General features: G+C 45.0%; 1 protein-coding gene across 2 annotated transcripts in view; it reads left to right on the top strand.

Moving 5' to 3' along the window:
• Positions 1–26,938, top strand: part of DPYSL2 (dihydropyrimidinase like 2) — a 55,928-nt gene that overhangs the window by 14,469 nt on the left and 14,521 nt on the right. For both annotated transcript variants that reach the window (XM_062597026.1, XM_062597027.1), the window contains exons 3-7: positions 446–630; positions 19,455–19,619; positions 21,179–21,240; positions 22,328–22,408; positions 23,271–23,339. In XM_062597026.1, coding sequence (XP_062453010.1) covers positions 446–630; positions 19,455–19,619; positions 21,179–21,240; positions 22,328–22,408; positions 23,271–23,339 — 562 coding nt within the window. The remainder of the gene's footprint in view (positions 1–445; positions 631–19,454; positions 19,620–21,178; positions 21,241–22,327; positions 22,409–23,270; positions 23,340–26,938) is intronic.

The following is a 26,938-nucleotide window of genomic DNA, read 5'->3' as shown; positions in this document are numbered from 1 at the left end:
ATAGAGGCAGAAATTCTTGCAGTGCTTTCCAAAACAGTGTTAGCATCGAAAGTGCTGTTTCATTGCTACTATCTAGTGTTGACCTGCCACTCAGCAAATCCAGTCCCGTCCCAGTAAAGCTGGCTGCAAGGCTGTCGCTCTGTTTGGTGCCACGATGGTTTGATTATCTGCACGCTCTGCCAGTGTGGCTCCTTCTCTTTCCTTCCTGTTAAGCGAGATCCTGATACCCAGATCCTGAAGTAATTGCATACTTTGCTCTCTAATACGCAACTGCTTTGAGCGGAAGAATAAAATATTATCAGCTGTATATGCTGATCGTGTTCATTGCTTTATATGGGAAAATAAAACACCAGCCAGGTTAAGCAGCACAAGGATGCGCATTTGCAGACTGTTTGCCTTGACTGTTGTTTGTGTCTGACTTGCTGTTTGAAACCTGTTTACTCAGGCAAATAGGAGAGAATCTGATTGTGCCAGGGGGAGTGAAAACTATCGAAGCCCACGGAAGGATGGTGATTCCAGGGGGGATTGATGTTCACACCCGCTTCCAGATGCCGGAACAAGGGATGACATCTGCTGATGACTTCTTCCAAGGAACCAAGGCTTCCCTGGCTGGGGGCACCACTATGATCAGTAAGCTCTCTCTCCTCTACCCCATTCCCCACCACCCCTTTTGAGGAAGCTTTATTTTTCTCCTACTCAGATAAGCAGAGAAACTGTGTGATATGTAAGTAACATAATATTTTGGACTGCATACCAGCAGTGGAGGATTTCTGTTGTCTATGTCCAGATTGGTGAGAAAAGCTTGCATAGGAATGGGAAAAGGGATGGGAAAACAAGACCACAGGATTTCCAAATCCTGTAGCTGTCAGTCACTTAACTCTTGTCTTCCCTGTTGGCAGGGACTCTGCTACTTCTGTGACTTTACCAAATTGCTGTTAGGTCTGCTTCTGCTGAAGCCAGTGTCACTTTGACCTCTGACTGCAGTGAAAGCAGCAGATTATCTGCTCCCTTTCTCTGTGATAACTGTGACTCCAAGAGGCTTGTATTTGGAACAGCAGTTGCTATGCATGCAGAACAAGGAGGGACAGCTACTTCACGTGGCCATCCACCCATCTGCAGACAACCGTATCGCATAATTCATGCCCAGCAAGTTGATGCCAACAGCCTGCGATATGTGCCTTTGAAAACTGTGCTGCTTATTTAAGGGGTTAAATGCCCAATCTTACATATCCAGCTTTGGCTCCAGGGTTTTGTAATAATCAAGTGAGCGTTGTTTCTTTTGTGCTCACATCCTCTTGTTGGAGGAAGAGAGAATTGGGAAATGAAAATACCTCAAAATAAAAGACAGACAGATTGACTGGTGGGCTGTTCCGTTTGTATCAGGATTAGACGCTAACAGCTCTCTGCCTCTAAAATGCCTTCAAAAATGACTTCCAGGCTGGCTGACCGCACTTCTGTTGGCTGCAGATGCTTGGCCTCTCAGCGCCAGGATCTTAGAACTCCAGAAGTGAATCATCGTTACTGTCCTTGTTTGAGCTGGGAGGGAGGGAGCAGGGAAGATCTCAGTAGCAGCGCAGCAGATTACATGTAAACTGCAACAGGGCATCCTGGAGTCTGTTGCCCTAAATGAGGATGAAGGATAAAGGTGAAAATCGATAAATATCTGAGCCTCTTGTATTCTTTCATGTAGCGTGGAGCACAGCTCTCCATTTCACAGGAGAGGAGTTAAGGTATAGAGAACTGGAAGAATGTGGTTCAGAAAGAGCCTAGTGTCTGTTGTCCAGTCCAGAGATACAGAGAGATCTTTGGTACAGCCAAGGATCAGCCTAACTCTACCTGCTTCCAATCTGGTTTGTTATGCACTAGAGTATTTTCATCTCACAGAGGCAGGTATGAGCGATCTTTGGTCTCTGGCCTGGTGGGAGGACTTGGAGTGATTGACATGGAGATTGGGAGCAGGAGGCAGTGTTCAAACACAACGAGCCTCACTGTGTTTCAGAAAAATCTTTCTTGAAGCCTGGACCCTGCATCAGGCTGTGTCTGGCCTGCGAACTTGGCCTGATGCTTCAAAGAAGATACAAGTAAACAACCATGAAATAACCTGGGAGATTATTTCTCATAATATTATCAACTTAGATTAAGATATTTGTGTAGAAGTTAACCTAAATACATACATATAAAGTGGGAGTGTAGCTGTGGATGTTCTCATTATGCACTAATATCCATTTTTTCTAAGTCTTTCCTGTCAATTTAAATTAATTGCACTGAAATGGTATTTTCTTTTCAGCTTCAGTTCATTGACTTCCTGTTTCACTGGTTGCTCCTGTGTTTATTAATATACTTGGTTCACAGTGTCCGCCTGAAATGTCATTTCATTGTTCTTCCTTGCTATGGTGAATTAGATCAAAATTTCAAAATTTGCGTGTAGATTTATAACAGCAATATTTCCATTAAAGACACTTTAAAAACATTTTAGGCATTTTAAATAACTTTTAAATGATTATAATGTTTAAATCAGCGCTTCAGATCTTTCAGATAAACTTCCCAAGTATTCCTCCACTTGGGGTGCCCAGTTCTGCCCATGTGACGCCATATGCTTAGAAATGCTTGGATCCCTCTTTATACGTATACTGCTTTTGTGAGTGTAGTATCAGATTATCTCACTAATGGTGTTCCTAACACATCAGTGAATTGGGGAAATTGGAGACGAGTCCCCTCCATTTTGTAACTTCTTATTTTAGAGCTGTGAAAAATTGGTATGGGGTAGATTACGTGGTTTGTTCATGGTCACAGAGGAGGCTTGTGGCTGAACTGGAAGATGGAACCGTCATCCATTAGTCCCACAGCCTTTTCCCTTTGCCATCCTGCCTTCCAGAGTGTTTTGGGTTAGGGTACCAAAATGCATAATCACTTCTGGACAAAAAGTGGCTTCCTAATGCATAGCAGCAAGGAGAGTAAGTGCGTTGTTCAGGATGGCAGAGACGTTTTTGATGGGTGGGTTTCAGCAACTGGAGCTGAACAGTGGAAAGCGGGAAAAATAATCCGACTAGACTTCAAAGCTTTGGACACGTTGGTCTATGTCAGCTCAGCTGTTCTCTTCTAGCAAAATTATAGCATTTGCAAAAGTTGTTTTCCACCAGGAGGCATGCAGAAGCCCTCATGAGCGTGTTCTTGGTGGGTGGCCTTCGAGGCTTCCCAAAGAAGGTGGGAGTTGTGGTTGATTTCAGCGTTTTTCCCTTTATGATAAATGGGACGATGTTTAATGAACTAGATTCATAACACTGCAAACAAATTGCAACCTGAAAATGACGCGCTAGCGTTTGTATCCTGGTGCATTTTAAGCACGGCGTCTGGGATTTTTCAAAAGAGACTCTGCTTCTCTCTGGAGAATGCGTCTAGTTATGTGCCTCCGGTCTTCTGGCTTTTCAAAAAAGCTAAGCCCCAAGGATGTGAGCTTTATTTAAAAATCACTCTTATTTCTTCACTCATACTTTAAGCAACACATTATTTATTTACAGATATCTTTACTCCGTGCATTTTCTATTTTTATACATATCCCTCACTTTGAGCAAGAAAAAAGATCAGTCAGCTTCGCAGTTCGCTTTGTTTCACATTTTCATGCAGGAGGGCACTTTAAGGCTGATCCATGACAGGCAGTGTAGGGAAATACTTGTTTCATGTAAATTTTTTCCAGTGAAATTTAAAAAGGAAGCTTGGATAGGTTTCTTGGTTGTTGATTTTGTTTAAAAAAAAAAAAAAAAAAGTGTGGGTGAAATCCTGGCTGCAGCAAAGGAACTGAGAATTTTGTCACTGACCTCAGTAGTGCCAGGAATTCACCCTGTATGTCTGGTTTGGTTTCACTGAACTTCATTTTCAGCTCAGACCGAATTCAGTGTTGTCCCTTTAACTCTCGCATAAACACATCCAAGGGAAGCACATACAAGTTCAAGAATGTAACCTATTGTTTCCACGGCCTGTTCTCACTTACTTCCGTTCCCCTTTAAAGTAAATTGATTGCTAGACTGTCTTCAGTCTGTTTCCAAGTCCTTCTCTAGGCTGCTGCACTCAGAAGTTAGCAGTGATTTCTTCTTCCAGCTGCTGGGTTCACAAAACACCATCTGAACAAGATTTCCAGCTATGATCCTTCTCCCTCTATCCCCTTCCAGGCCAAAGGCACGCAGCAATCCTCCAGCTGACTTTGCTGACGTGAAACGATACACTTGGGTTTGCTGTGCAGAACCGAGAGGTGAAATGATGTTCTGGGATATGACTGTATTTCTGAAACAAATTTACGTAATCCTTTTTCTGTCACTGTCTTAAAACAGTATTATAGTGGATATAGTAGCAGAAGGCAAACAACACTGCATGTTTAGGATAATTTTACTCTGAAAAAATTTGGATTATTGTCCTTCTAAAATGTCAGTACAGTATTTGAACGTTAGGTTGAGCAGATTATTTCAAGATGATCTGTAGAAGACTTTTGAGGAGAGAGAAGTATTTACAAAGGCCCGAGCTCATTTAGAGTAGCTTTCCCCGTAAATGCCACGGAAAGGGGGACAACCCTTCCAGAGTTCTGGAAAGCACTCTTAACTCAGTTTGAAGTTGCCCTTTAGAAGAGGCTCTTTCTCATCTGTGCACCCTGCGGAGCCACCGTTTTGCTGAAGCTTTTTCAGCCCCTTTTGCTCTAACTTGGAATAGATACGTTAGCAGATAAAACAGTCTGTGGAGCTGTTAGAGAAGAAGGGTATCAGTGCTGAAGAACAGGGTGGTCTCTCAAAGTCTCAAGACTATTTGGCCTGTTATTAATCGTGATGGGTAAAATCCCCACCGTGTCAGTGGTAGAACTCCCCCTAGGATTTCCTTTCTCTGCTTGTAACCCTGCAGAAAGGACAAAGCTAGGCAGGATATATTTATTGACTCTCTGATCTTCAAGCCTGTTTAATGTCCTAATGAGAGCTGCATCTATCCAGGCCAGCTCCCACACGCATTTCCTTCCCCTCCCACCCCCCAGAAAAAGAAAAAAGAAAACGAGACTCTGCTTCTTCCTGGGTATCTGCTGTTCCGGCGTGAAATCCTTTGCTGACATTCCATGTGTTGACTCAGTCAACCGCTGTTATAATCATAGAGAGAAATTACAGTGAGAAAAAATTATAGTTCTTTCTGGCTTGGTGACTTGGGAGCCAGCTGCCTTTTGAACATGACTAGCAGTTATCCTAATAACATGGAGAATATGCACTAGGGATATGAGTCTTTATCTTGGGAGGTTTAGAAAATGAAGGGGAACTTCAAATGGACTGTAGTCTGCTTCCTAATGCTTTACTCTGCTTTAAACACAGGGCCAGTGCGCGGGAGGGCAGGGATTTTGAGTGTCGGCTGCTCGGCTCCTGTCAAACTGTCCTGAGTTGGCTTTATGTCTCTTAAGTCCTTCTGAAAATCACTGCCTAAATATTCAGGTGCTAGAAAGAAATAGTCAAGCAGGTTTCCTCTCCTCTAGGTTTTGAAATGAGTATGATGGAGTGAGTGAAGTCACTCCAAAGGAGATCAGAGTCCGAAACTGCGGTGGCGTGAGCTTAGGGAACGATTTGGGGAAGGGCTGGGGCGAGGGAAACTTGGCAAGGGATGGTAGTTCCACCTACCAGGGAAGATCAGCTCCTATTCTGCCCTAGTGAGTTCTGCTGCTGTGCGGCATCAGAATTGGTCCTGTCCTGGTAGAGAGCAAGAATCTAAATGGGGATAAAGCAGAGGAAGGAAGCGGAGACCCGGAATGGGGTGATACAGCAGCAGCTGTGCAGTAACTTGTGGCGGAGCTGGGAAGTACAAACCAAGTGTTTTGAGTCCAAGGGCAGTGACCACAGAGCTGCAGCGTCTCGCCGGGGCTCTGTGGCTGTGTGTACGTAACACTGCGGTGTTCTGCGGAGATCTGCCTCGATTTTGTTTCTTTTTGCACCCAGCAGCAGAGATAAAAGAGGAACTTTGCAGCAGGGGACTAGTGCTTCGGGCATGCTGAGCTGTGGTACGTGGCGCATTTTGCTTTTTAGCAGCTAGTGGTGGTTGTTCTGCAGCAAACAAGTGAATTTTAATTTTCTGGAAATTATGCAAAAATGTCTACTTGCTTGTATAAAAGTGTGTTGTTGATGTGTGAAATGTGAAGGGGGAAGAAGCTTCCTTGAACAGTCACTAAGTTAATGAACTTACCACGCGGAAGCACGAAGTCCCTCCAGCCTTTTCTCTTCTCTCTCCTTGAGCCCCCAGCAGTCCCTGTGCCCCCACGCGCCGGGGCCTCGGCCCTGATTCGTGCTGAATCTCGTTTGCTTCGCTGACTCCTAACTTGCAGCGTCCTGCTGCTGTTTGCCGCTTTCGTTCAGCGCAGGCTTAGAGCGGTTAACGAGAGCCCGGGAGATGGGCGCTCCCCCGTTGCGAGCCGCTCTTCCCAAGCTCTTAAACCCCGGTAAGTCCATTAGGCGCCTCTGCCCGGAGCGCTGGGCGCAGCGACTGTGAACACGACCGCCGGCCTCGCTGGGGCCGGCTGGGCTTCCGCGGCGCTCCGGGCGTTTGCGTTCGCTGGGAGGGATTGCAGCCGTTGTTCCGGGGGGTTTCCGCAGGGGTCTTGCTGGAAGTAAACGAAATGCCTCTGCCAAGCCCTTGATGTCTCTTGCCGGTTAGCACAGAAGGAAACAGCTGTGCAGTCCTCGACATACGCTGTGTGTTACTGTGTGGGGGACTTTTTCTTTCCTTTCTTTTCTTTTCCCTTTGGACTGCAGCTATTGTTTGTGATGTCTTTGCCACTGGGAGAGGGGGATCTTGGATAGCTTTACCTGAGGTTGTGCAGGAGGCCTGCGACGTGATAGAGTCGGAAAGTCATGCTAACCTGCCAGCTTACCTACCATCTGGGCTGTTTTCCCTTCTTAGGTTTTAAAGGTGAAATCGGCAGTGTCTGGTTTGGGGCTGGAGTCCCACGAAGGCATTGCAGTTCAGGCTAGCTTGCTTTTCCCTGTTTTCCCGTCTTTTGCCTTCCCAAAGCAACTACTCTGGATCTTGGCTCCCACTCCTCTCCTGGTCTTCTGCCTCTTTAGCAAAGTCTGTTTTTAAAAGAGCAGGTGCCCAAGGCCTCAGCTCTGTTTCTGTTTTGCCTCGCTCTGCTCTGGACCTGTTCCATCTCCGTAACTGCAAGAGGAAGGAGTGGATGCAGCCTGTACCGCATGTGCTGGAGCCTGGGTACTCTGATTTAGCCATGAGCTAATGAATGTTGAAATGGCAGCAGCACTGACAGTGCAGCCATCTTCCTGCAGATGTGACTGACCTAGATTTTTCCATGCATCCGAAAAGAGGGATTTGGCACTCGCTCCAGAGAAGTAACTGATGTCGTGTGTTTATGCAATAGCACTTAATTCCTCCTGTTGCATATAATGGTTGGGATCACTAAAGCTGCTTTCCCACTGCATGGGGAAGAGTGATGCTTCGTGCTCTTTTCTTCAGAGAGCTACTTTCAAATACTCCTGTTGCTTTCCTGTGTCCAGTGCCTTCTTCCCAGTGCCACACACCTTACAGAGTACATGCAGGAGAAGTAAACAGCTAAAGGATATCATTTCACAGTGTGTTTTCTGTGCTGCCAAATTTTAGCCAGATCCTCAGCTGACATAAACAGGCTACTGTTGTCTTACAGAAAAGTCTGAGAGCTCTGAAGAGGATCTTGTTGGATTTCCTACTGGTTGCAAACAGAGCTTTTGCCCCACACATCTTGCAAGCTAAATAAAGGCAGGCAATAAATTGATAGAGCAAGGAACATGGGGAAAAATAGGCCAGTGCTTGTTCAGACCAGTTGGTTTTTCAGCTCTGGCCTGTTGGCTTCAGGAGTTGCAGCTACTCGGTACCTTATAGACTCTCTGGGCTTCTTTAGGATGGGGCCTCTGTGGGATGCGGGTTCTTCGGCTGCAGCAAAAGGTCTCTCTCCAGATGCAGCTCTCTCTCACCAATCTGTTGCCCCTTCCACAGTTGCTTACACCAATGGGAAGTGCGTTTGGTACTTCGTGAGGTGCAGGTGTAGAAGCTGTGTCCTTCAGCTAAAGGGCTCTTTGCTGTAAATGGAAAAGCAGTCTTAATAATAATAAAAAATCAGTCACCTCTGTTAATGTTTTAACATTTGCATTGTAAAATGTGCCGGCTGGTTAAGGTCATTTCCATACAGGAATCTGGGCTTAATGCTAACCAGGGTAAGCATGTTCCAAAATGCAGTCGTCTGTGATAGGTTTTCAGGGCGTGTGTTAAATGTAGCTAGAGAACCTGTCTCAGTCACCTTCAAGCTGAGGCAAGGTCTTAAAAGAAACAGCAGGAATTGTTGCCTCCAGCTCTTTTCTTACCATAGTTTTCTCTGCAGATTTTTTTGCCTTCCTACAAGTGTTTCATCCCTTGGCTGCTTTTGCCTTCCCCTGAGCTTGACTCAGCAGAAATCGCCCTTGTCGGACAGGACCTTTTACCTTCCCGTGTTAGGAGTTGGCCGTGCTTGTCAGGAAAGGAAGCAAGGGATGCCTGAAGGAAGTGGTGGCTAAAACTAGATGTAGTATTTCTCAGCTGGGATGGACGCGGGTGAGCGCTCGGTTGGGATGGACGCGGGTGAGCGCTGGCAGTGCAGTGGTGTTTTGCAGCTTGCATCAGTGCAGTTTTCTCACCTTTTCTTCAGCCACTTCAGTTCATAGATCCCATCGATCTCTCGGACATTGAATTTTTAAATCTTTCTGGTCACGAGGAGAAATGTTTAAGGAATACAAATGAGTTCTTGCTGTCTAGAATACTTTAGTCATGCTTATAAATTGCCCCTGATGGCCAGCTGGGGGCTGTGCCTGATCCTTGCACAGCCCTCGCTCCCGTGGAGGCCGTGTGCGTTTAAAAGGAACGCGGAGATGGGTAGCTAAGAGTTAGGGCTTCGGGGAGCGCTCGGTGCTTCCCTGCTGCGGTCGGCGTCGGGACCGCAGGCCTCTGCGACTGACCGCGGGTAGGACGATTGACTTCCCTGTGCTGGCTGCTGGCCCTCTGTGACGGGAGGTGGGTTGGTTGCCGATGGGTTGCTTGTTGGCTTCAGTTCCAAACAAGTCCCCTAGACCTCATGGTGCCGAGTGCAGTGTCAGCTGTGCAGCTGGGTAAGGATTCCTCGCGGCACCGTTTCAGTCGTATTGGCTGTGCAGCGTGGGGCTTCTGCCTTTGGAGCTGCTTCTGTGATGCCCAACCACCTTCTGGGCTTCAGCTGGTAGCGAGACTTCTGCTTCACGTTAATTTAAAACTCCCCAGGGTCAGAGGGCTCTGTGTGGGCTGTGATTATTTTTACTGCGCAGCTGCTGAAGAGGCTGATGTGCGAAACCCCGGGAGCACGCGTAGCGGAGAGCGTCCCTGAGATCCCTGCAGATGCAGGTACCCGGCCCTGCAGCTGGTGGTGCAGAGCTCTCACTGTCAGAGTGTAAGCAGGAGGAGAAACCTGGGCGAGTGAGAGAAGAGGGGAGCCCTGTGTGCATGAGGTGCTTGTGGCTTCCTTCATCCTGGAAGTCTGCTTTAACGGGAGGAACCGTTAGATTTTAACATGCAAATAGTACTGGGAGACATCTTAGTGTATTTTCAAAGCCCTTCAAAAAGCGCCGTGCTTTTGGAAGTTCCCTTTCCTGACCACTTCTAGGCCATATTTTCACCAGATTGCTTTGTTCCTGAAAGTAGTTACATGTGTGCAGTGTGCGTATTTTTGGAATCTGGGAGACTCTGTGGTGTTTTACATATGAATGAAATTCCCTGGCACAGCATACAGGCAACGTGAGCTGGTAAAGGAGTTCCTTGAGAATGATCCTCTATTATTACACAGTGTTGCTTTTGTGCTGAGGAAAAGAAGGGGGAAAGTTCCCAGAGCATTTCACAGCAAGAGATGCTGCAACGCAATAGTGCTTTAAAGTCTCATTGCCCAAATGCATGTTAGTTAATGATGCTTCCCGGCTCCGGTTATAGGAACTGATTCATGTCTCTTTCCGCTAGTTTTATTTATTTCATATATATATTTCTCAGCTTTTGTACAATTGTTGAAAGAGAAGACTTCAGCTAATAATGAGATATAAAATTTTTTTCGGGCTGATGTACACAGACACTTCATCCACCATGAACTGAAATAGAAATGTTTTAATAAGTCTTCAGTAGTAGTTGGAGAAAAATGTAGACATTCAGGAAACAGAATATAGAATTTGGCCGTGATACCGAGATGAGTGTTGCTAGTCCTTCTGCTATACAAATACCCTACAAAAGGGAGAAAAGGCAGCTGTATGGAAATGACTAGCGCCAAGCTGTCCTGCGGCATGGATCCAGAGGCAGTCCGAGCTATCGATCCGTCTGGCCTTCCTGTCCGAGACAGGAGAAGATGTTGAGGCTGAGAATGTAAGAGATGCCTGTAAGTGATGCTCTGGGCATGAGAAAAATAAAAGGCAGGGCCTCAAATGTAGGAGCTTTTCTAACTGATTTGCTGTAGGGGTCCTAGATTGAAGGCGCCACGCTGAGGTCCAGTTTCCATCTTTGGATTAGCCGATCAGATGATTCCCAGGACCGCATCCTTTTCTGCCTTAATCACGGTGCTCTGTGCCATCAAATCTAGGGGTTTTTCGTAGGCCTGGGAGAGTACCAGACTGCTTGAGAGGCCAAATAGGGCTGTTTTCAGACCTGGAAGAAGGAATCTTGGCAGTTTGGGTCCATGTCACATAATTTTCTATTTAAACTAGAGGTGATCTGGTTAGTGCCTCCTACAGGTTATTACAGCAGTCTCACCAGTTGTTTGGCAGGCCGTATTGACCTTGCAAAGTAAGTGTAAAAACCCCAGCAGACAGTCAAGTGTTCACAAAACTGGCATGTGCACTATGAGTGTGCTGATTGAGCTCTGTCCAGAACACGTATGTTAGAAATAAGTTCTGTATATGGATGCATGGACATTTGAATCTGATTCAGCCTTTGCTGAATGGGGACCCTTACTGTATTAACAGAAATGGAAGTGGTGTGATAGTGACTGTTGAAAACCTCTTTCTCCAAAGCATGATACAACTTTATCTTAGCCATGAGAAGAGGCAGTTTGTAGTCTTTATCCAGTGAGGGGAAGTTTCTGTATGGCAAATATAAAGAGGGATAGGACAGGTTCACCAAGCAGGTCTTTTTTTTTTTTTTTTTCCCCCTCTTTTCTCTTTTCTCCCCTTCCTTAATTCTCTCGTAAGCTGTTAATAGAATTTTTCTTCCGTACGTGCCTCAGAATTCCTTGCATTTTACTTACTTTGTTGAAAATAAATTCATTTTTTTATTCCTGAAAATATAAAGCCCTCTAAGTACCCTCATAAATTTCCTTTGTAAAAATCCTCGTTGTGCAGCTGTGTTCCTCTTTGGCTCCAATGCCCCCTGAGACAGCCATGGAGAACGCAGTGAAGCTGGGAAGCCAAATCTGTTAGTGACAGTGATGCAGGTCTAGAGTAGCTCCAGCTTCCCAGCTAGTGGAAAAAGCCCAACAGGCAGCATACAGCTCTGTTGACCTGAGAGGGACAAAACTGGCTTACGGCACTTGATCTCTGGTTCTCTTGCTTATGATCAAACTTTCACCCCTTTGGATGTTGTTATAGTTGTGTTTTGCCTTGACTTTAAATCCATGGCTACAAACAGCAGTTTACTCGATGCGATTCCCTCAGGGTTTATAGGCTAATTTATAGGGAAGTCTTTGAAGTCCTGCATACTTTTCCATGGGCTTCAACTGTGGCGTATGCCTAAAAGAAAGAATAAATCTTGGAATCACTTGAAGATCTCTTTTGAACTTGGCTCTCCTCCTCCTCTATCATGGTGACCCCCTGAGATGTAAGCCTAGCTGGAGGTATAATAAACCTGTACTGTAAAGAAATGGAGCCTTTATTTTTTGCTCTGATCTAAATTTGTAATCATTCCAACAGTTGAAGAAGGTTATTAATTATTGTTTGGACATATGGCCTCCTATTCTTTAAATTTATGTCCAGCAGGCATTAAACAATTATTCATATTTTGGATCTAATCAGGCAGCTAAAAAGACAAATGAAGTATCTGTATGACGTCAGTGAGGGAATAACAGAACATTGCAGTCTGAAAAAGTAATCACCGTAGCACAGATATGTCTAATCCTTTTGAATCTGGTCCAGTTTGATTCTTCTTCGTAGAGTCTAATAAACTGGATCTAAAGTGATAGAAAACAACATGTGATGTCGTTTAGCCTGCCTTCTCTTGTATTAGTTTAGCAGACACATACCAACAGACAATTGTGTGGTTGTATCAACGTGCTAAGTGCCGTTCTGTGCAGCGTGCTCTTTCTCTTTAGAAGTAGCTATTTGATTTCACTGTCTTTGCTTGGAGAGAAAAAATTATGGAAATAAAACACCCAAAACATGCAAAACCAAAATCCGATTGCTGCATCCAGGATGTTAAGAAAATTTTTCACTTGAATTCTCCTTAACTTCGTGAGGTCAAGAGCATCAGTTTAAATACATCAGGTATGCAAGATGGTTACCTTAAAAGCTTGCAGCTGTCCTTTCTTGTTCTATATCCAAAATATGAGCCAGAGTGTGGTTTAGAGGAAGAACTGGATATGAAATCAGAATATAGGAGAGGTGAGGTCTTCTAGATTGCTTGATTTGGGAACTTCTGAGATCAAGAAATGCTGAAGTCCCTTTCAAGCCTAAATTGATACAGATCCAGGGAGCTAAGAGTTATGTTCCAATGTTTAGAGCAAGTGTCTCATTGCTGGGAAGCCTGACTTCTGAACAGCTTTGTCCCTGGATGAGGCAGCTCTCTGTAGCTCAATTTCTTGACCTGTAAAAGGGTCGTAATGATATTTAACCAACTCTGAGAGGGGTTGGGCATCTCACTGGCTGAGAGTTTGAGGTCTCTGGATGAAGTAAGGTATTTATTTCTGGGATGGTCTCCTGTGGAGCTTCTTGGTTCAGTCAGTGGCCCGATTTTTTTCAGTTCACATCTGTGGATTTTGTTCCACTCGCTTTCATAGCATTGCTCCCAATTTGTAGCAGGGCCCCGTGAATCCTATTGTAGCCCTAGACTAGCAACAACTGCAGACTTCTAAGCAGGGAACTGTGCAATTACCACGGCTGAATTTAATTACAATCTCTCAATAAAATGGCTTGTGACAGAATATACAACTCAATAAATTCACCAGATTTCATCGCATGCAGTTGCTGTGAAGATTAAGTAGTATTAAAAAGGCAGATGTGTTTATAATGATCAAGCTGCTATTTAAAGTTTTTGGTTGGGGAAATCTGTCTGCTAACAGTTAAGCTTGATGTTAAGGATTTACACCTTATAAACTCCTCTTAAACAATAGGCACATTTAATGCTAGTAGGAGCCTAAAGTTATGTATAAAACTTCAGTTTATAATAGCAGCTAGAACCCTGCACACATGGTTTTATTATATACACAATTTTTGTAACAGCTGACCCTAGCAGGGTTTTATGTGGTCCATATCAAGCAGTTTTTCTCTTTTCTGGATAGTGGTGTTCATTAGATAAAGACAGAAAAATTTCACACATGTTTTAGATGACATTTAATTAAACAACTTGAAATAAAGCTTTATAGGGGAAAGCTAGAACCAAGGGCTATTAATAGAAACCTTAGGAAGAGGCTGTTAGCAAGCCAAGGCCTGCTCAAATGAGGCAGGATGCAAAAAAGAAAAAAATGGAATGTGCTACAATACCAGGAAGCTATAAAACGCATTAATCTCCACCCATGAGGCCATCCATCCGAAAAATAAAACTGCGTAGTCAGTGCAAGGCCAATAGCTGGATTCAGTTGTCCCACTGAGGTCTAGAACAACAATTTCTCTTGTGCTTAGTGAGGAGTCAAAAATATAAAGACCTGGCTGTTAAAATGCATTTCCCCGAGAGCTTCAAAGTGCCAGGGATATACTATATGGGTCTTCTGTAGCTTCAGCCTCAAAGTGTTGAGGCTTTGGTTAGATTCCCCGGTTTCCTGGGGATCCTTCACGTCCGTGCAGGATAGCTGACTCAGGTCTCCACCTGCCCGCTGGTTCAGGAGCTGAGCGAGAGACAGCCTAGTGCTTTGGAGAAGCCCTTAAGGGACCAGAAGGCCACAGCGTATCGGAGTCTGTAAAAGAAGCCAGGATGTGACGCAGCATTTCATAAAGCCGCCGTTTGAAGCTGGGATCGGCACCGTTCAAAACGTGCTCTGCAGCGATCAGTTTGTAAGGGCTGGCTCACTTACTTCCAGAGCTGTAATACCTGCACTGATCAGTGATACGGTTAGCAAAAGCTAGTGGCTTTTTAAGTGACACGGTCACTTCTCGTAGCCTATTTAGATTTTCATGCTTATGTTAACTTAATACCACTTTGTTCTTCCCATCGTTGGAAAGTTCCCTTTAAGTCAGCTCCTCTGGGTTTTTGCCTTCACCTTCCATTGAGCACGAAGAGCCTGATGTACAAATGGTTATCATCACCCCCCGCCCCGTGTTCAGCCATTCGGGCTCGCAGGAGACAGCGCTTCAGTCTGGCCGAGTGCCAGCTCTGGTGTGTTAAAGCCACACAGATAAGCTAACAGCAGTTAGTGGTGTTGTCTCACTTTGGCTTATTGTCTGTTGTTAATCTTGAGCTGATTAATTTGTCCAAAGAGGAGCGAGGGATCATGAGGGAGAGAGATGGACAGAAAAACAGCCATGGATGGTGGGTGGGTGGGAGCTGAAATATTTAGAAGTAAGAACAACTCCACCTTCCGAGCGTTGCGGAATGGCATGTGATGGTGGGAGAGCAAAACCAGGCACATCGGAGAGGTAATTAGGAGTCTCAGTGACCGTGGCTGGACCAGTTGTGGCATTTGGGCACACAGGTGCTCAAGTCCCATTGCCTTTCAAAGGGAGGAGAACTCCCAGTTGTCTGGGAAGAGAGCACACAGACTGTCCAGGTAGTTTGGAATCTTGTTAGTATCTCAAGAAAGGAAAAATTGGATAATTTGTAAAATACAAACTTATGATGTTTGTAAAGCAGATACTTTGCTCATGTAAGCTAACTTGCTTCCCACTTGTGTGTGGATGTGGCTTTGATGTGTACTACCTGGGAATCTGCTCTTTTATTTACGAAAAGAAAAATAGCGGGGGTTTTTTACCAAAATTTCAGTCTAACTTTATTCTTAATGGGATCATTATAAAACTAATGCCTCATTTAAGTTCCTTATGTTTCCATTTTTTGAGATCAAGTCGTACAGATAGCCCTGTGCTAGCCCTCTGTAGTCAGACAGACGTTGACTTTTTTAACTTCATGGAAGATGATGCAAAAAAAAAAATTCTGCTGCTTTGACTTTAGGTGTTCAGTTCAGTGAGGCTGATTTTCCACTCAGCATTGTTTCTCTGCTGTCCTCTGTCTGCTACAAAGTAGGAGATGGATTCACTATAATCCTTGCTTTGGTTTTACCATTTAACTTACTGAGAGTATATTTTAAATAGAGAGAAGCATTAGGATTAGGTCTGAATTTCAGTCTGATTCAGGGAGCCAATGTAAGGACCACAAACTATTTAATTCCTCCTTTGAAGGCTTCAGCTATGATGAAGTGATACTTAAATGATCTTTTCATTTTCTTTTTTCTTTCTTTTGTTTCTTTTTTTGGCTCAAGCTTTGAGCTTAAACTGAGTTGGCAACTTCCTTTTCAGACCTCAGCAGCTGACATCATTTGTACAGCAATAATCAACAACAGTAAGAAAACATCTGGGCTTGGAAGCAAGGAGAGATCAAGGCAATAGTGGTCTAGAAAGTAAAGGGGTAACAACAGTCTGTGTTGCAACAGTTTGTCTTGAGTGCATCCTGCAGACACGAGGCCACTCCGACTGCTGCAGGAGTTGAACATCACTGGTTTCGGAGATGAAGGAATGAAACACAGGGCAGTGGAAGCCGTGGGGCTCCCTAGAGACAAACGGTTCAGGGAGGTCAGGACAGCACGCTGCTTTTCACATGGGAAGGCTCCAGGGTGATCTCCACGGCTGGATTTGCTGCGTGTTTTGGTGGGTCAGAAGACCTTGTGTCCATGGGCCTGTGGCAGATCATACTCAAAGGTCATCTGGGGAACCTAGGGCTGTGGGAACACAGCGGATGGAGCTTTCATCAGTTGCTTTGTACTGCTCTGAAGCACAGCAACTTTAAAGAAAAAGCTTTTTGTTTTACTCGGAGCTCTTGAGTTCTGCCTGAGGGCTGGAAGAAGAACATCCTTTCAGCTGCGTGTGGGTGATTCCTACCCCTACCAGTATGCAGGAGTAGTTCGAGCTCTCAGTTATTTTAATAGTAGGTTAAAAAAATATCTTGACTCTCCTCCTTTAAGGCTCATTGATACTTATTTGGGCTCTAGCCATTGTATTTTTATTTAAAAATTAACAGCACCACTCATGAGCCCTAGTATGTGGGGATGTACGTCATGATCTTGCAATGTAAAATGTGTCTTACATTGTAGCAAGAGATGGGACAGTTGAGGATATGTTTGCGTTTATATCTGAGTTACCCCTGGACTACAGCTTTGGGTTTGCATTCATGTTTCTCCTGTCTTCTGCTCAGTACAAGACATATTCATGTGCTGCTGCTGCCTCACCTGCGGCAGCGCAGCTTCCCTCCTGCTCCAGGCTGCCATGGGGCGAGTGCAGCTGCCCTTTGCATCGCATGAGCCGCTGTCCAGGGATGCGCCTGGCACTGCGGCTATCGCAACATATGCTGTGGTACGTTGCCCCTTCCCTGAGTTTCTTTGCTCTGGTTAGATCACAGGCTTTTGAAGGCTGGTGGCTTACCTTGCACAGTCAGGCTCTGTTCTCGCTGACTTCTTCAGCGTGACTGCAATAAAGTGGTTGATTAGTAATATTTGCCTGGTGGAGAGCTGCTATGGAAACATCCTGTGCTCTATTTTGATGGGGATGATGGGTGATTTGGCTATCAGAGAGCTCAAGGGAGCTGCTATGAGATGTGTCGGCAGCACAGCTTCCATATGAGATATTCCTGAACCCCAGAGCTGATTTTCATGCGCATAAGCACCACTACCTCCATCTCTTACCCTTATTATAACCAGCTGTGGTTTGACTTTGTCAAAGATCTGATAGAGCTCCCTTATCCCCTCTCCCACTCCCTCCACAAACTCCCATTAGTCATACTTGGGCAGCGCATGAAATAAGCTGGTGATAAAGCTCGGATTTTGGACACCAGAGTCGTTCCGAGGGGCTCGGGGCCGGGCTGTGCAGACTGCGCTGTGTTAACTCCTTGGTGCCTCCGGCGGAGCTTCCCCATGCCCATAAACCATGGGTTGTTTCAGGCTTGCTAGAGCTCTTATGGCACCTTTCATCTGAGTAGAGATGAATTTATCACTGTGGCATGTTAGAGATTAAAGGGGCTTTTTGGCTTTTTAATTAGTGGACTGAGGAAGACAGCTCTTGTATGAAGGTCCTGGCCGTTTGTGGTCTGGGTTTTCTCTGTATCCATTGGTAACACAGGGAGAAAGTTATTTTTCCTCCTTGATGTTAAGGCTGTTTAAGATAAAGATTAACTTTGGCAGAGTGACAGGGGGCTACATACTGGCCAGGAAGCAATTCAGTCTGGAAGTTAGTGGGAGGTTTCTGACCATTAGTGAGGAGGAGCTTGTGGAACAGGCATTGAATGACTTTGTTTTAAAACAGGACAGTTTATTGACTAGTTAAATTTGAGTTGCTTTTGGGTGGTGAAAAGCACATCCTTGATCTGATGCCAGCCTGCAGGAAAATCTCAGAGCTTTCCTTCAGAGCAGAGACATTTTTAATGGGGAAGATAATGCTATCTGAGTGGAGGTTGCTGCCAGACTGGATGGAGTAAGGCCACCAGCTGCTCCCGATCTCCTAAGCCACTGCCGCTGGAAGCTGTAGCTGGCCTGGGGATGCATCACATCCTTTCCCTTGCGGGCTAGCTTGATACCCTCAGGGGCAAGCCCAAGCCTTTTAGAAAAGCCCAAATATATCAGCTGCCACTTGTTATCTGTCACAGACACCTGTGCAAAAGGAAGAGGTGGTGGGCAGAGCTTTGCAGGAGAGGGGGGTGGTTTTGGTAATCATCTGGGCTTCGCACAGTGTTTGCACATCTCAGACGTGTTGGAGATGTTGTAACAGACTTGGGCAGCTGGAGCTCATGAGTCATTTGGGAGAGCAACACTGTTTTGCAGCAGGTTGAGAGGTCCCAGTGTAAATCTAGGTCTCAAGGCACTGCAAAACCAATAAATCTAGGCCGATATGTCTGCTTGGGGGAGAAGCAAAGCTTTGTGTATCTGAGAAAGTGAGTAGGGCTCAAGGACTTCGTCTCTTATTCCAGTTGTGATTTAGAGCTGACTGCTGAGCTGATGGCAGCCCAGATACTCACCAGTAAAGTTAAAAATAAACTGCTTGGATTTCTTTGCTGATAATTGAAGCAGAATTTTTAGTGATTTGATGTAAAATCAAGGCTCTCCTCCCTAGCAGCACCTGTCCAGTTTGTAACCGCTGAAGTCCTGCAAGCTTTTCTTGCTCTTTCAGCAGCAGCTCAGTCTCTGAGGTTCTGGCTTGCTGCTTTTGTTTCATCACGGCTGGGGAAGATTATTAGAGAACCCATGCATTCAAATAAAAATGTGAATATTGTTCAAATAACAGGTTCAAATAATAATACTAAACCTCCAGAGCCAAATCTTTTGTTACAGTTTGAGATTGGTCTGAGACTGTAGGATTTGGCGGAATGTCCTATGGACTCAGCTACTGTTGCTCCCAAGGTGTTAGGCTAGAATGAGCGTCAGGTTAAAGAGATGCCAGCAGCAGCCACGACTGTCTCTCCAGCTGTGGCAGACTGTTTGTCGTGCTTCTTCTAGGCCTCACTTGTACGCTGTTCATGGAGGATCATTTCGTCTGGGTTGTGTCCCAGCACAACACAGCTCTGATACATGCATGGAGCCTCTGGTTGTCACTGCATGTGTGCCAGCAGTAGTACCTCTTTGCACGCTTCAAATACCTTTTCCAGCATCTCCAGAGGTGCAAAGGAATTGCTTGAATAGGAGCTGCTGAGTATTGAAAGCTGCTGCCTGATACTCACAGGGGATCTTGCCTGTGTCATTGTTTATTGTCGCCCAAGATGTAACAGGGAAGCGGTGTTTATAGAGCTCTCCGCAGCACTTTGTGTTTGCTGCCCTAGGAGTTTCATTTGCTCCATTCACAAACAGTTGTAGTCAAACAGGCTGTGGTAATTGAACTATTTCCTTCTGCTTTTGCTTTGTAGCCAGCATCCTGGCTGCATTCTCAGATGTGGGGCTTTAGAAACTAGGTCTTTCAAACTTGTATATTTTAGGGGGAAGGGAATGCCTTTTTTTTTCCAGCAGCCTGCGCAAAGCAAGCTTTGCATGTTGGCCAGCCAGGAAAGCTACTGTGCCAGCCATTTACCAATGCTTTTGTTTCTTCCAGTTGATCATGTGGTTCCTGAGCCAGGTTCCAGTTTGCTGACTGCATTTGACCAGTGGCGAGAATGGGCAGACAGCAAATCCTGCTGTGACTACTCTCTGCACGTGGACATCACAGAGTGGCACAAAGGTGTCCAGGAGGAAATGGAAGCTCTGGTTAAAGATCATGGTAAGTTTAGTTATGGGAAAGGAAAACCCTTCTGTTCAGAAGGGAAACCCTTCCCCTCCCTGTTTTGGAACACTGACCCTTGCAAGTTCTTAATCTGACATCCCAATAAAACTGTTTTGGGCCCGTTCTGGCTTCTTGTTAAGGTCTGGACAGCAAGAGTTGCTGTTGTAGTGGCTCCGGGGAGGGGGGGAAAGGGAGAAGTAGTTCAAACGAGCATCACTGCAGGTTAGATGAGGGGACAGTGATTTGCAGCAGGTGAATCTTGCTGCTGCCATGCAGAGAAGCACCCTTGTTCAGTGGCCTGCTTGAGCTAGGAAATACACAGATGGCTGGAGTTTCCTTAGGGTAGGTAGCTCCAGATATTAAACTGTTGTAAACAAGAGAAGAATTAAGCCCAGGAGGAACAATCCAGGACTGGTCACTAAAGATGGAGAGGTGCTGAATAAAATGACCTCATAGATCTTTCCCCTCTTTAATTTCCTTGACGTTTTGTCCTCGGACTAGAATAATTTTCCATCCTGTCTGTATTTTTTTTTTTTTTTTTTTTTTTTTTTTTTTTAAAAAACTTTCACATCCTATTGGGTGTTTTCCCACACATGCTGGGTAAGGGCTTTTACTGACTTGTGTGTTGCAGAATGGAGGAGAGGGAAAGCTGAGCTGTGAGAACTCCCTCTGTCTTGGTCAGTACAAGCACAGTGGAGGAGGGCATCCCTACAGCCAGAGATTTCCCAGCCCTCTCACAGGAGGGAGTGGGGGACCAGGCAGCCAGGCCCAGCCGCTGCTTTTGTGCGTGTGTGTGTACGTTGCATTTTTCTTATTTTTTTTACTCAACCTCCTACAGTGCTGAATCCACAGAATTATTTCAGTGTTAATGGAAGCCTAGGGGTTTAGCTGTCCCCGTGGCGGGAGTGCAGGCTCCGCTGTTCTCATCAGCTCTCTTAATAAATGCCACATGGCTAAGGAGATCCTGGCTTTACACTGTGATCTGTTAAGTGTGTGTGTGCGTGCACAGATGTGTATACATTTCACAGCAGAGTAAAGTAATATTTTTCTACCTATTAATTCTGCTTGTGGAGGGGCTGAACGAGAAACTGGGCTCATGAGAGGCTATGGTCTGATAAACTTACCTACCTAAACACTAAAGTGTGCGTGGATGCTGCGAAGGATGCTGGCTCTCTCTTTCTGGTGCTGCCAGTGTTTCTTTTTAATGTCAGTGGAAGCAGGTCAGGTCTGTTAGGACATAGGGCCAGAAAGGAGAGATCCCTCCTGGTGCTGAGCATCTGACATCTCATGTAGTTTTACTCCTGGAGCTAGCAGGACTGACCTATTCGGGTTGGTCATAGCACTGGACAAATACAAAATCAATTCATTTGAAGAGGAAGAGGGTTTAAAGGTTAGTGTATATGAGAATGATCAGACTCAAGACTGTAACAGTCTTACATCTTGCATATTAATCTCAATTATTAAGGAGATCGCCTTATTTATGGAGCTACAGTGTAGTTTTATCTGTGCCTGCAATTTGTATGTCAAAAATAATTTATTTGTTCTCTTTCTACCAGGCGTGAACTCCTTCTTGGTTTACATGGCTTTCAAAGATCGCTTTCAGCTAACTGATTCTCAGGTAGGAAGGCTTAATGTTCACTTACTTCTGTCACTGCAAGCTGTGCATTAGTCAAATGTGAGGGTTTGAATTGGTGCACTTGGATCTGACATTCTCTTCTGGTTTCAATCTGTGTAATGTGTAACAGTACCTGAGGTTTGTACCCAGGACTGCGTGTGAAGATTGCCATCTGTAATCTTTGGCAAAAGCAACGGTAAAACTCTCATTCCGAGGGAACTAAGAGTTTATTCCAACCCCTTTAGTGTGGCAAGAGTGGCAGATGTATAAATTGCTGCTTGATGCCTAGACACTGGCAAGACAGTGGGATCTCTGGAATAATCATTTTATGTGTTTGTAAGCTAAAATTGATCCTGATCCAGAAACCCCCTTTCTGGGTTTAGCATTGCAATCCCTGGGACCTTAAAAAGGAATTGCCCTGTTTGCTGTTCATGTGGATACGTTTGTCTACATTTGAGTGTTGAAATGAGCAGTTTATATTTCTAAATGAGGTGGGAGGAGAGGAATGCCTGGGAGTCATGCAGAACAGCGTAGGAGGCAGTGGTGTATGACAGTTATCTCTAATGACTCTGGTAAGCATTTTAATGAGTGACTATTGACTGAGCAGGCATCAGTTGTGGGTTACTCAACCTGAGCCCTCTCAGTCTGGTTGTTGGAGTGCACTACTCCTGTCCCAGGTACAGAGTGGGATGGATGTAGCTTCTCCATGAAAATCAGATGTAAGGGTTATTTTCATACCAAACACCATGAAACTGAAGTGTTTTGAAACCCTGCGCGCTCTTTGAAACTACTCCAGCTGTAGGCCTGCACAATTACTCTTTCTCCAGTATGGTAAAAATACCAATAACCTGGCTTTTGAGTAGTGCTTCTTAGCATGTCAGTACTGTCTGTACAGACGAGTAAAGTCAGGTGCGTCAGGAAAACTGGCTCATAACTATCCAGCAAACCACATCTTATGTTTGTTACTGCTTCCCTTTCTGTTTTACATTCTGTAAAATGCTGCCTGCTAAAGGGAATTACACACTAGGTAATAGTGTATACTTAAGTGTGTAGTCTGTGTGTACCGTGGTGTGTATTTTCTTTCTTCCAGATCTATGAGGTTCTGAGTGTAATCCGGGATATTGGTGCCACAGCTCAAGTGCATGCTGAGAATGGTGACATCATTGCTGAGGTATGTCATGTTTAATCTGTGGATTATTAACTGCAAAATAGTGGGAGAGGTTTAAACTCTAAATCTCTCTCTGCAAACAGAAGATCACCAAGACTTTTAAGGGCACTGCCTTTACGGGCATAACTGTATCAAGGAGGCAAACAGAGCTGTACATCAAATCTCATCCCCTTTATTGTCAGTGATAAAGCAGGTTTTCATCCTGTCTGTCTTCTATAAGAAAGAAATTTTTTTCTATAGCAAAATGTTTTGTAATAACTCAGAGCAGGGGCAGTGGGAAGAAATACAACTTTATACAGTACCTTGGATGCTGATGTTTGGAATCTGTTCATCTTTTAGACAGCAAAGAAAAAGGAAAGTTAATAATATATTTGGATTTAATCTGATCTGTAGCTCATTTTATACATTGGGTCTCAAACGTACAAAGCTTGGAGCTGCAGAGGTTTTCTGTATTGTGTGACTGGGGAAAAGACTGCCTAAGTCTTTGGGCCAAGTTACCTGCTGTTACAGGATTTTTTTTTTAATGAGATACTTTTTTCCATGCCTTAGAGATTATTTTGTAGACCCAAATGTGTAGTAAAAGTTGAGGGGCTATAAGCCCAGTGTGAAGCAAATCAAAATAAAATGTTTCCCTAACTTCCTGTGAAAAAATCAGCAAGGGTTTTGTAAAGCTCTGGTTATTCTGCACAGGGAAAGTTGGATAGGACTCTGGTTCTAATGCCATTGTGTAAAGCCCCATGTGATCGTTAGCTAGTACAGATGCCTAGGATCTCATTTATACCTTTCTTTCAGACAGCTCTGAGTGTTGCAAGAGCAAATAAAGTTGCTCTAAGTCCTTTCTCTGCTTTTTCTCTCTCTGCTTTAGGAGCAGCAAAGGATCCTGGAACTTGGAATCACAGGACCTGAAGGGCATGTGTTGAGCAGACCTGAAGAGGTGAGAACTTTACTACCTTTGCATTTACTCCTCCAATTTTAATCATTTCTGTGTTGCCAGCAGGCACTTCCTAGTGGGATGAATGTGTCTAGAAATGCATTTTCACCCTAGGTGTAAACAGTATTGCTATATGGAGTAAAAAAGGAGACTAAGAGGTGTCGCTAGGGACTAACAAACCCATAAATTCCCCCCAAATTTAGGAGCCCCTCAGCCTCTTTACTGGGGGAGGAAGCACCTTCAGGAAATAATTCATCAGCCTTCATTCGGTCTTTGGAATTGCATCTCCCTTTCTGTTTACTATTGGAGGGAGTCTAGAAAGGCTCTGCTCCCACCTCAGGTAGCTAAAGTGAGGCAAGATGAATTTGCCCATGATGAGCACTCGAGTCATGGAGAGCTGTTGGTACTTTGCACATCTTTAGTTCAGCCCTTTGGTAGGTCAAACTGGAATTCTACATTAGGAGATGTAGAAAATGTTGGCCTAGGTCCTCTGTCTGTGGACACCGTGGCGGGAAGAGCACAGACTGTATGAATCAGCAATTCCTTGATTCGGCCGCCGCACTGGAACACTTACAGAAGGAGTCCCTGAAGAATTTCCTGTTCTGATTATGTTGATCTTTATAGAGCTAGATCTGCAGGTTCTTGTAATTTCTCATCGCTGTCAGCGGGAATTTTGCGTGATTAAAGACTTGAGAATTTGTATTTATGTAGGGTAGGATTCTGCTGCTGATATTTCTAGATCCCATCTTCTTTCTGGGCTTTTCTCTGAGACCTTATTTCAGCAAGACTCTAGGTGACCCTGCTGAGCAGGGAGATTGGACTAGATGATCTCCAGAGGTCCCTTCCAACCTTACTGATTCTATGATTCTATGAAGACTTCCTTTGAAACAGCAAAAGCTTTTATATATAAAAATATATAATCTCATTTATTTCACTTCCTTTAAGTCTGTAAAATTGGCCTTTCAGATTGGTTTCTGTTGCATTCTTCATTTCTGATCTTCCAGTCTCTGTAGGCTAGACATCTTGCTGTGGCATTCTGGGTCTGTGAAGCCTATCCATTATGTACAAGCAGTTTTGTTTTGTTTTGTTTTCCTCCGGGGTAGTGGGGCTTTGCTGACTGCCAGATGTCCTGCTGGAAGCTGCGTGTGTGAGATCATTCACACATGCCCCTCACGCGCTCTCTCCATTTCCTTCCCTTGGTTCAGACAAGCAGCATCCGAGGCATTTCAGTAGGAATAGAAATCATTCAGCTGCTGCAGGCAGAAGGAAGAAAATGCCTGGCCTGGGCAGAATGTGAACCCTCACAGAATTTGCGTTTGGCTCCAGGAGTTGGGATTATCTGCTTCCAGGAGGTTGGGAGCAAACACTTGCACTGAGCCTTCCACCCACTCCTGCATTTCTTTCCATATGTTTTGGCTTGCAGGAGGAGAGCAGGAAGAGATGCTAGCATGACACTTGGGGCTCATCTGTGCAGTACCCCCAGACTTTGGTTAACTTCAAGGAGAGGCCACTCCTTACCCTGAAGGATCTGGCTGTCATATTAGCTCAGCCTTGGGCTACTTCAAAGCCCATCCTTAGTAGAAGAGGAGCTCTGAAGTCTGAACTGCATGGCTCCCTGGTCTGGTTTGTTTGTTTTATGTGTCTCCTGCGCTATGCAGGAACGCGTTCTTCCTCAGTGTAATTTGGAAGTTGCCCGAGGACACGTGGCTGCCTCAAATGAGGATCACTAGAGCGTCTTCGCAGTGTCGCTGAGCAGCCGCAGTGCGGCTGAGCTCAGCTGTCTGCCCAGAGGAGAAGCACTTGGTCCAAGTTCTCCTCCTTTAAAGACATAGGAAACAGAGTAGGAAATGATGTCATCAGGTTCCCTCCCCTCCTTTTCCTGAACACAGGAGCAACTTTGTGTTTTTAAAACCACACAGCTCCTTTTCAGCTGGCTGATGGCAAGGACCAGATCCTGAGGATGGCTGCAGACCCATAATTCCTGTTAACGTCAGCATGAGTGGATATTTCTTGATATTCCTCTGGGGTGCTGTTAAACACTAGAACTGGCTTTTCACACCGCTCCTTAAAGTGTGTAAAATCTGTCCTACTGTATGATGGTTGTCATCCTACTGAAAATTCACTTTATTCAGTGCTCCATCTAAAGCAAACCAGTGGGAGTTATTCCCACTGCCTTTACAGAGCTCTGGGTCAGTGCAATGTTGAACAAGACCCTGAAATATTTATTGAGTCAGAACTCCCACTGGTTTCAGTGGCGCTTCTGCCAGAGTAAAACATTCAGGGTCTGGCCGTGTGCGTTCGTGTCTTCCTCAGAGCATACACATCTGAATTCCCAGGCTGAGCACAAAGCATGAATTCAGGCTTAGGTTGTACTGCTGACTCACGGTTTCAGCTTGCTCACCTCAGTAGCCTGTTTTTTAGCACATTGTTCCAGGTAGCAAAGGGAGCCCTGATTAAGACACCACTATCCCAAGTCAGCGCCAGCCATCTCTTTCTGGAAAACTCTCCTCCTTATAACTCAAATCCTTCTGTGATGACTTTTCGGTTCCGTCATTTTTGTTTTTATTTTAGCCACAAAAACGCTGAAAGCAGAAGCAGTCCAAGTGCTTCAGGAAATGTCTGTCTTTTTTCCAAGAGAACTGCTGTGCTAGGGCTTCTTATGCATTCTGGTAATTGCAAACATTCCCCTTGGACTAGTTGTTGGGTTATTGTTATGTGCCTGTCACCATAGCATCTGGGCACAAGGCATGAGTTGAACAGCCTTACTCTCTTCGTGGTGAAAATTTTCTCCTCGTGCTCAGCAGTTGCCTACTACCTTTCAGTATGAAGCCTAGAGATGTTGTTTTATCCCTGTTTAAAGATGGGGAAACTAAGGCACAGTATAGAAACTTGACTTGCAAGTGCTGCAGGGAGAGAGCTAGGCGTAGACCCACTTTAAATGGGCAGTTTGCAAACTAACATCATTGCCTGGAAACACTGGCCGGTCTTAAGTTTTCTCCTTGTCTCTTAGAAGGGACAATTATGCTTTTCTTGGCTCTTCCTTTCAGCTTCCCTCTTCCCTGCAAGTGCTGCTGAATGTGGCGAACTCTAGTGAAACCTCCAAACCTCCTGGAATCGGCACCCTGCCTTGCAGCCCAGCCAAAAAACCTCCCCTTTCAGGCTGTAGGGAGCTGCACCTCACCACTGCCTGGGGAGGGTTAGTCACAAGCCCTGGGGTGGTGGCAGGCGAGGACTTTAACCCCTTCTCTGCTAGAAACCAACCTACTCAGTTTGCAGGGTTGCTTACTTGCTTGCTTGTTTTTTTAAAAAAACCATGCAGCTGTTTTTGTGTTGTTTTTCTTGAGCAGTACAGCTGCAAACTGTTAGAGCAGTATAACAGGTGGCGGCTTTGTCGGTGTGAGTAGAGCTGTCCTGGGCACTGAGGGCCTCAGTGTTTTGAATGCACAGTTACTTTCCCAAGTTCTTGGGTCCTTGATTTCAGGTGCCTCATTTGGTGAATCGAGCACAAGGACAGGAGCAAACAGCCAGTGTGTTCTGATTCTGGCACTGATGGTGGCTTAGGGTGCTTGGCCTCAGATAAATCGCTACATAGCAAATTTTCA

This window comes from Rhea pennata, chromosome 28, assembly GCF_028389875.1.
Source record: "Rhea pennata isolate bPtePen1 chromosome 28, bPtePen1.pri, whole genome shotgun sequence".
In the NCBI taxonomy this organism is placed as follows: Eukaryota; Metazoa; Chordata; class Aves; order Rheiformes; family Rheidae; genus Rhea; species Rhea pennata.
The sequence above is the reverse complement of the archived record's forward strand: the minus strand, read 5'-3'. Positions and strand labels throughout refer to the sequence as shown.